At 66.1% G+C, this 9,060-nt stretch overlaps 1 protein-coding gene across 1 annotated transcript; it reads left to right on the top strand.

Moving 5' to 3' along the window:
* Positions 1-544: 544 nt before the first annotated feature.
* On the top strand, positions 545-8,518 carry SNAI3 (snail family transcriptional repressor 3). The gene is made up of 3 exons (XM_075008580.1): positions 545-666; positions 2,296-2,895; positions 6,259-8,518. Exons 1-3 carry the CDS (start codon positions 585-587, stop codon positions 6,438-6,440), a joined length of 864 nt encoding a protein of 287 aa, XP_074864681.1. The 5' UTR covers positions 545-584; the 3' UTR covers positions 6,441-8,518.
* Positions 8,519-9,060: the final 542 nt, after the last annotated feature.

Here is a 9,060-nt window from a genome sequence, read left to right as displayed (position 1 = left end):
TGGAGTTGGGGGGGTCAGGATTGGGTGGGGTGGAGCAGGTGGGGATACTCTGCCATGGGGTGGGGCTGTGTGGGGGAGAGCAGAGGTGAGGTCAGGGAATACTGGGGGGGGAGCAGAGGTGGGGGATAGGGAGGCTGGAGCTGTTTGGGGGCAGTGCTGGAAGTCGGGTGGGGTTGGGGGGGTCACAGCTTTGGAGAGTGAGGGGGGATATTCTGGCAGAGAAGGGGGGCACACGGGGGTGGTGGGGAAGTGGGTTCAGGCTGGGTGGGGGGCACTGAGGAGGAGCAGGGGCTGTGGGTGGTACTGGGGCTGTTGTGGCTGTGAAGGGGGACACGGGGACGTGTGGGGAGGGGCAGGGCTCGAGCAGGAGGGGGTGGGGGAAGGGGCGGTCTAAGCGGCCCTCCAGCCGCACACGTGGGTGAGCAGCGAGCGGCGCCGCACGTGGATGGCCCGGCACCTGCAGCTGGGGGCGGCCAAGCCCCGCCCTCGCCCTGCGGTTGGCCCGGCCAGCGGCCCATGCTAATGAGCCGGGTGCCTTATGGCACCTGCCGGCGGGTCGGGCGCAGAGCGCTGCCCGCCCGGCCATGCCGCGCTCCTTCCTGGTGAAGAAACCCTCCAGCACCCGCGTCCCCAACTACGGGCAGCTGGAGACGCGGCGGCGGCAAGGTGAGGGGCCGGGACCGCGCCCGGAGCGCCCCCCGCTGCGTTGCGCCCGCCGCTCCCCCTGACCGAGCTGCGTCCCCGCTGCGCTGTGGCCCTGTGCGCAGGGGGTGTTTTGGGGGTGCGCTGCGAGCCGTGCTGGGTTCTCGGGGTGCGGGTGCGGGGTGCGCGGCCGGGGGGGCGGTGCGAGACCACGTCCGCGGGGGATCGAGTGTGGACGGTTCTGTGCCCGTACGAGAAGCGGTTCTCCACCGGGACGGATTCCCTCGCCGCCCCGCACCTCTGCGGGCGCCTGAGCGCGTCTCTGGCCCGCGCTGGGACCCGCTTCTGCCAGAACAGGTCCCCGGTGTCCGAGCGCAGGGCGGGGTCGGGACGGGCTCTGGCCCCGGGGGGCCGTGGAGAGTAAACTCGGTTGTCTGGCGGAGGGTGGTCCGGCTCCCGGCCGCGGGGCGGGGCGGGGCGGGGCGGGGGTCCCGAGCCGTGCGCGCCCGCCCGCCCGCCCAGGGGACCCTCCCGGCGCAGCGCTGGCTGCCCCGGCCCCGGCTCCGGCTCCTGCCCTCTCCGGAGCCCGGGCGCGGGGTGATGGGCCGTTCGCACAGCAGCGAACAACGCTGGGTTCTGTTATCGTCAGGGGAGGCCGGGGCAGAGCTCTCCTCGCGGTGATGCGGGCAGCCGGGGCGCGTTGCAATCCCCTCCCCCCGCTCCTCCCCATCCCCGTACCCCGACACCCCACCCCCCCACAACCCCTCCCCCCACTCCTCCCCACCCCATACCCCTACAACCCTCCCCCCAGTCCTCCCCACCCTGACACCCCACCCCCCACAATCCCTCCCCCCACTCCTCCCCACCTCCATACCCCACACCCCTACAAGCCTACCCTCACTCCTCCCCACCCTGACACCCCACCCCCTACTCCTGCCCACCCCATACCCCTACAACCCTCCCCCAGTCCTCCCCACCCTAACACCCCACCCCCCACAACCCCTCCCCCACTCCTCCCCACCCCGTACCCCGACAACCTTCCCCCCACTCCTCCCCACCCCTGTACCCCGACAACCCTCCCCCCACTCCTCCCCACCCTAACACCCCACACCCCTACAACCTACCTTCACTCCTCCCCACCCTGACACCCCACCCCCTACTCCTGCCCACCCCATACCCCTACAACCCCTCCTCCCAGTCCTCCCCACCCCATACCCCTACAACCCTTCCCCCACACCTCCCCACCTTGACACCCCACCCCCAACTCCTCCCCCCCACATCCCTACACCCCCCGCAAACCCATCACCTCCCCAGCTCTTCCTGACCTACCCCGGGGGCTAAGGCTCCTGGCAGGGCTATTGCCATTCCTGTGCTCAGTCCAGCGCCTGTGACCAGAGCCTCCCTCGTGGACCCCCCAGCGCGCATCGCTGGGCGTGGGCCCTGCTTCCCCCACGTGGGGCTGGCATAGGCCAGGCTCCCAGCTCTCTCCAGCCCTCGTCGGGTGGCGCGTGTGCGGCGCGTGGGTGTGGAGGCCTGTGGCTGACTGGCACGTGTGGACTGGCCCTCCGCTGGCCCGGTCTCAGCGGTGCCCGGCTCCCGGCCAGGCCTGCGCAGCGCAGGGCTAACAGGCTGTCTTGCTGTCCCTCTCCCCAGAAACCAGCGGCGCCTGCCAGTCCTGCGGGGAGCGGCTCGTCCCCATCCTCCTCCCGAGCGACAGCGCCCCGGCAACGCCCCGGGCCGGCGGCTCCCTCCTGGCCCGCATAGCCCTGCCTCTCCCGCCGGCCGCCGATGCCAAAGGGGCACCTGGTGCGAGCCCCCGCTGCCTGGAGCTCAGCCTGGTGGACGCGTTAACGGGCCGAGGCCTGGGCACCCCCCTCAAAGACAATCAGAACAACCTCAACCTGCCGCCTGCCCCCAGCCTGCCCCGGAGGCTGTCCGACCCACGGGGCCCAGCCGAGGGGGCCAGGGGAGCCCAGGCCAAAGGGCCAGGGGCGCGGGGAGGGGACCCCCCAGAGAGCTTCCAGTGCTTGGGCTGCCCCAAGTGCTCCCACTCCTTCTCCGGCCTGGCCAAGCCCCGCTGCCTGCTGCAGGCCAGGAGCGATTTCCCCTGCAAGTACTGCGCCAAGGCCTACGGCAGCCTCGGGGCGCTCAAGATGCACCTCCGCACCCACACGCTGCCCTGCGTCTGCAAGATCTGTGGCAAAGCCTTCTCCAGGCCTTGGCTGCTCCAGGGACACATCCGAACGCACACAGGTGGGCAGCGGGCCGGGGCACAGGGCTCCGCCGGGCACAACGCGTCCAGCGGGAGGGGGAACGTGCCCAAGCCGTTGCTCGGTCCTGCCCCATCTGGTGGATTGTCCCCTGGATTTGTCCCCCTTGCGCCCCACACCGAACCTCCAGCCCCGCTTTTCTGCCTGGGACGCAGCTGCAGGTTCCTTGTCTCAGTGGCACCCTGGCCAGCCCGCCGAGCTGGACGGGCACCCTGGGGAGCACCGTCCCTGCGTGGCCAGGTCTGCTGTTAGCTGAAGAGTGGCTGTAATCTGAGCTGCCGCCTTCCCACGCAGGCTCCAGCTCTTCCCCCCAGCGGGGCCAGGGAGGGGAGGTTTAAAGCCGGCCGTCCCTAACCTGACACCCGCGTTGGAGGTCAATCTCCAGCCGGTCCAAGCCCCAAAGGCCTGGCCTGTGCAGCTCGCCATGGGCAGGTCCCCTTCATGCACCGGAGACCCACTGGCTTCCACAGCTCTGCCTGCAGGATCTCGGAGGAAGACTCTCACCCCTTAGAGCAGTGGGGCCAGCCTGCAGCTCCCAGGCGGGCCCTGGAGCGCCACCTCCAGCCTGCGGCTCCCGTGTCTTCTACACCCCCACGTGTCTCTGGTTGCAGAACCCGGCGCGCCCCCACCAGCGCTTTCAGAGCCTGCGAGTGGCCCACTCCCTGCTGCATCCCTGCGCCTCATGGGGAACAGCTCTGGGAGGGAGGCGCATGAGCTGGAGGGGCTGGTGAATCAGGCGAGTCTCATGCTCTGAACGTGCTGAGGGAGAGAGGAAGGAAGAGGAGCAGGTGGGTGCAGGGGGGCTCTGGTGCCCCAGGCTGCAAGAGGCGTGAGGGGGAAGAAGGGGAGCCCCAGACACAGCCCTCTGAGCCGGGGAGCCACTCAAGCAGCCCGCTCGCTGCTGGGGGTGCCCATTGCGGCCTGAGCGACCTGGCAGCCCCTTTGCTGAGCCCTGGCTTCGCTCTTTGCCTCTCTGGTTGCTTGGACGCTGCAAACGCTGTGTTTTGTTTGCCCCGGGAGTTTCCGCTTTCAGCATCTGGGGCCTGGGATGCCTGGATCCCCCACACGGCAGGCGACTGAAAGCAGCGGCTTGCGTGGGAAGGCTGAGAACTGTTGCCCTGTCAGGCTTAGGTTGGGGACAACCTGGTTTAGCAAAAGGAGGGGCTTTGTTCCTATTTAACTGGGTCACGTCCCTGGGGTAGGAATATTTGCCGTATTTCCCACCTCTTCCCCCAGAGCTGGCGTAGCTCCCTTCAGAATGGCTGGTGAGGAAGTAACCAAAAGTGAGACTGACGAGCCGGGTGGCGCTGCCGGATGAAAATAACCCCCAGAGCACATGCGGAGAGTGGGGAGTAAGAGGCCTAAAAGAATTCTCCTTGGGCGTTACAGCTGAGGAGCGGGAGGCAGCTGGAAACGCCACCATCTTTTTCAAGCAATCTTCTCTAATCCATCCAGAGCGGCCCTGACTCTGTTCACTCACCATGTGCTTATCCTCAGCTTCCTGGGCGCCCTTTATGGTCTTGGTTTGCCCCTGCTTGGCTCACTGCCTAGGGCCTTGGCATGGTGCTGCTTTGTGCCTCAGTTTCCCCACGGTGAACCGGGGCAATACTTTGAAGTGCTGAGTATCAGAGAGGGAGCCGTGTTAGGCTGTAGCTTCGAGACAACAAGAAGTCCTGTGGCACCTTATAGATGAACAGATATTTTGGAGCATAAGCTTTCCTGGGCAAAGACCCACTGCATCAGATGCATGAGCCCGAGGGGGCGGGTGTTCAGAAGGGTAGTTAAAGAGCAGGGTCCCGGGAAGAGCAAAGCATGGCACAGGAACAGGCCTCCGTGACAATTCTTCCACCTGAGCAATCACGTTCCAGGCCGGCTGTGGTGGGAAAGTCCCTCTCCCAAGAGGATGTGCTCACGCCCTCTGAAATAGAGGTGGGGACACTGGAAAGAGATTACAGCTGCCGGCTGCACGCTCCGTCTCCAGGCCCAAACCCGGGCTGCGCGCAGGCCCGGTGCCCGCACAGAAGTGAGCTGACAGAGGATGCACAACCAGCTGCTTGTGGGCAGAGGGGCAGGGCTGGAGGGTGACCCACCCACGTCCCACAGGTTGGTGGTGTGCTTGGGTTGCAGAGCAAATATCCCTGTGGCTCTTGGGCTCTGGAGTGGGGCCCGTGCTGGTTCCTTGGTGCGGCTCTTTGGAAGGGCGCCGGATCCCAGCAGGGCGCTGCCAAATTGCGGGCCAATCAGAGAAGTGCCCGGTCAGCACCCGGCAGGACTGACTGGCAACGAAAGGCTGCGAAAGCTGCAGGCGTGGTGCTTGGCTAAACCGCGCAGCAGTGGGGAGCGCCTCAGAAAGGGGCGTAGGTCAGGCTGGTGCAGGAGAACCTGGCCCTGAGCTACCTGGGCCGTGAGAACATTCTGCCCAGGAAGCGCTGGGAGCCCCCGGGCTGGCAAATGGAGCTGGGGGGAGAAAGATACAAGCCTGGGCGGCACTGGGTGGGGCTGCTCCATCTTCCACCTTTGGGGATCCAAGGGGGAGTGTTTAAATTGGGGATGTCACACTCAGCTGGCTAGAGCTGGGCCAGCTTGTGGGGCAGAGGCTGGGGGCACAGGGGAGTCACCCCAGGTGTGGCTCGGTGGGAACACCAAACACTGGTTCCCCTGGGTGTCCACACTGGGTCAGAGCACAGGTCGGCCTAGCTCAGTAGCCTGCCTGCTCACAGTAGCCAGTGCCTGGTGCCCCCGAGGGATGAACAGAGCAGGTAATCCTAGAACAATAGAGCCGGGCGGGGCCGCCAGAGGTCATGGAGCCCAGTCCGCTGCCCCAGGGCAGGACCGAGCACCAGCTAGATCGCATGTGTCTACCATCGAGTCATTCATCCCCTGCCACCCTTTCCTGGCTTCTGGCAGGCAGGCTAGGAACCCCAGCCCGCCCGTCCTGGCTCACGGCCCTCGATGCACCTGGCTAACCTGTTCGAATCCCACTCTGCACAGCCTCCTGCGGCAGGGAGTTCCGCAGGTTGCCCGTGGGCTGCGTGCAGGAAGGGCCATTCTCCTGCTCCCCAGCTGCAAAGGCCCCAGGCAGCTGCGTCCAACATTTTCTCCCTCCTGTTCCCGGCCGCTCCCTCCCCCAGCTGAGTGCCAGGACCCCGTGGCGATTGCCTGGCCACCGATTCCCGCAGGGGGCCAGGAGCGGGGATCTGTCCTGCCATTGCTGGGGCCCAGGCTGTGCCTAACCCAGACCAGCCAATGGCTGGGTCCCTCTCCCCCAGCCAGCCGAGCTCGGCTAGTGCCCCAGGGCCTGGGCCGGCCGAGCAGGTCTCTGACCGCGCTGCCTTTCTCCCGCCAGGTGAAAAGCCCTACAGCTGCTCGCACTGCAGCCGCGCCTTCGCCGACCGCTCCAACCTCCGCGCCCACCTGCAGACGCACTCGGACATCAAGAAATACCAGTGCCGGGGCTGCTCCAAAACCTTCTCCCGCGTGTCCCTGCTCTCCCGGCACGAGGAGGGGGGCTGCTGCCCTGCACCCTGAGCCCTGCTGTGCCCAGCAGCTGCAACGAGGGAGCCCACCGCGGGCCTGAGCCCCTGGGGCAGCTTCAGGCACCCAGCCACGCGTGGGAGGGGCGGGTGGATGGATGCGCGCTGGTCCCTGGCGGCGGTGGCCCTTTTCCTGGCTTTGTGCCCACTGGGCCGGGGCCGGGGCCGGGGCCGGAGCCGGAGGCCTGGCGCGCTCCTGGCAGGAGGGCCGTGGTTCCCTCTCCAGGCAGGCGACACCCTGCAGCGTGGATGCGAGGAGGGGCTGAACCGGGGCGCGCCCCTGCCGGGAACGACAGCTTGGCTGCACCCTTCAGCCTTCCCAGCACAGCCGGCTGGGGCGAGCAGCCTGGAGTCGCTTCCATCCCTCCCAGCAGAGATGCCCCACGGGGAGGTGAAAAGCAGCTTGTTCTCCCATTCCCGGGAGCCGCTGGGCTGTGTGCATTCCCTGCACCACGCAGCAGCTGCTCTGGGGCTGCCAGTGCAGGGCGTTCTGCTGCCCTGCGTGGCTTTGGTGTGGTTGCCTGGTGCATAATAAAACCTGAAGCTCGCAGCCTGCAAAGTGCGCTTGTCTTACTGCCCCGTGAGAGCAGGGGGCCGGGAGCGCAGGCTGCCTCCTTCTCCAGCTTGGGGCTGTGCCCGCCTCGCCTTGTTCCATGAGGCCAGGCTGCCCCCCAGCCTCAGCACGTCTGCGGTTGTTTGCGTTGCTGGGCCGGGACCCCGTTGTGCTAGGCGCTGTACGAACGAACGGCGAAAGAAAAGCCCTCGTTCTCAGGGGAGCCAGCCCAGAAGAAGTGGCCGGACGATGGTGGTTGGGCTGGCAGGTGGGTACCTCCGGGGCTGTGCATAGTCACAGCAGAGAAGTTGCTGCTGTGTTGTTTGGCTTTGGGGCACTCCCTTCTCTCGCTCCCAGGACTTTGGGGCACTCCCGGGGCTTGCGGTCGGCGCTGCCAGAGGAGGGCTCCCAGGACCCTTGTTTATGTAGGCCCTACTGCCAGTGCGGCACGCTGCCCGCCGGTTCTCCCCTGGCAGTAGCCCGGCGGTCACAGCTGTGCTCGGAGCTAGCGAGAGACCTCTGGCCCCTGGACAACCAGCCAGAACCCTGCACCTCCTCTTTGCCTACCCCGGCGTGCCCTGCTCCCCGCTACAGCCAGCCTGGCACGGCTCCGCTCCTGCAGCGAGGGAAGGGCCAGCTCCCTGGTACTTCTCTCTGGGTCTGCGGGACCTCGGTTCCAAGGGCCCGGTGCCCCCGGCCGGCCCCCGCTTCTAGCTGCTCTGCTCTGCTCTGCTCTGCTCTGCTCTACGCAGGAGGCTGCGCCAGCCAGAGCTGCACCCCCAGAGGCCCTGAGCCCTTCCTGGCTCTCCACTCCTTGCCAGGAGGGAAGTCCTAACACCGGCTATGCCGGGGAGGGCGCTGGGGGCCTTCCTTTGGGGGCGCTTTCCTCGTGTCTCCCCTATCTCGGGCTCCTGGGGCCTGCCTGCCTTGGGGACTGGCCAGGGACAAGGGGGGGCAAATTCTTCCGTAGATCAACCTGCATCCCCAGGGGGCTGGCAGGGGCCATGCGGCGTGTAGGGGAGAAGCTCCCCAGTGGGGTGCGGGGACGGGTCCCCAGCCAGGGCTCTGAACGCGTTATACTGTTCACCTTCTGTGATGGAGTGGGGGGGTGAGAGTCAGGCTGGTGTGTGTGTGTGTGTGAGAGAGAGAGAGAGAGAGAGAGAGAGAGAGAGAGAGAGAGAGAGGCAGAGCAGCTCCCAGTGGCTGAGGATAACCCCCTGGGGCTGCAGCCTAAGCTGGCGTACCAGAGAGGAAGCCATGCTCGCCTATAGACTAGCAAAACAACACAGAAGTCCAGGAGCACTTTAAAGACTAACAAAATAATTTCCTAGGTGTTGAGCTTTGGTGGGACAGACCCACTTCTTCAGACCATAGCCCTGAGCTGGCAGGTAACATCTCTGACCTGAACAGAGCAGGGAGGAGCCGCGCTGGGTTTGAATGGGAGGGGGCAGTTGGAAGGTGGGAGAGAGCTGGGAGGCAGCCAGCCTGGCTGAGGGGGAAGCTGCACCCCAGAGGGGCACCCCTCGGGCTCCTCTCCCCAGGATGGGTTGGAATGACTGTCTCTGCCAGCTGTACTGACACCTCTGGGCTGAGCTGGGCCTCTGTCGCCTAATAAATCTGTTCTACCCGCTGAGTGAGAGTCCCTCCTGCCTTCAGCCGGGGTGCAGAGCTTGGAAACCCCTGAACCCCATCACACCCTCTTCAGTGCGCTGCCTTCCTCTCTCAATTTATGGCACAAGGAAGCAGAGGGCCAGGCCGAGGCGGCTTCCAGGCAGGCTGTATAAATAGCGGTGGGGTGTTTGGTGTTGCTGAGAGCTGAATGTAACTTGAGCGGGCGCCTCACAGCCAGCAGATTCCCAGGCTCTGTTTCCTCCCCGGCTGCAGGTGCACCTCTGTCCTGCTGCCCGCTCTGGGGGGGCTGGCCAGGGATGCAGCAAAGGCTTTGGGTTGGCTTTATTGGCATTGCAAAGGAGGTGTGTGTGTGTGTCGCCCCCCACCAATTGCGCATCCCTTCCTCACTTAGGGACACACACACCTTTTCCCAGTCCGTAGGGCTCAAGCT

Source organism: Carettochelys insculpta, chromosome 14, assembly GCF_033958435.1.
Source record: "Carettochelys insculpta isolate YL-2023 chromosome 14, ASM3395843v1, whole genome shotgun sequence".
NCBI lineage: Eukaryota > Metazoa > Chordata > Testudines > Carettochelyidae > Carettochelys > Carettochelys insculpta.
The sequence above is the reverse complement of the archived record's forward strand: the minus strand, read 5'-3'. Positions and strand labels throughout refer to the sequence as shown.

Coding starts and splice junctions, on each gene's coding strand:
- SNAI3 (XM_075008580.1), top strand. CDS start 585: ATGCCGCGCTCCTTCCTGGTGAAGAAACCCTCCAGCACCCGCGTCCCC. Junction 667..2,295: donor GGAGACGCGGCGGCGGCAAG/GTGAGGGGCCGG, acceptor CCCTCTCCCCAG/AAACCAGCGGCGCCTGCCAG. Junction 2,896..6,258: donor ACACATCCGAACGCACACAG/GTGGGCAGCGGG, acceptor TTCTCCCGCCAG/GTGAAAAGCCCTACAGCTGC.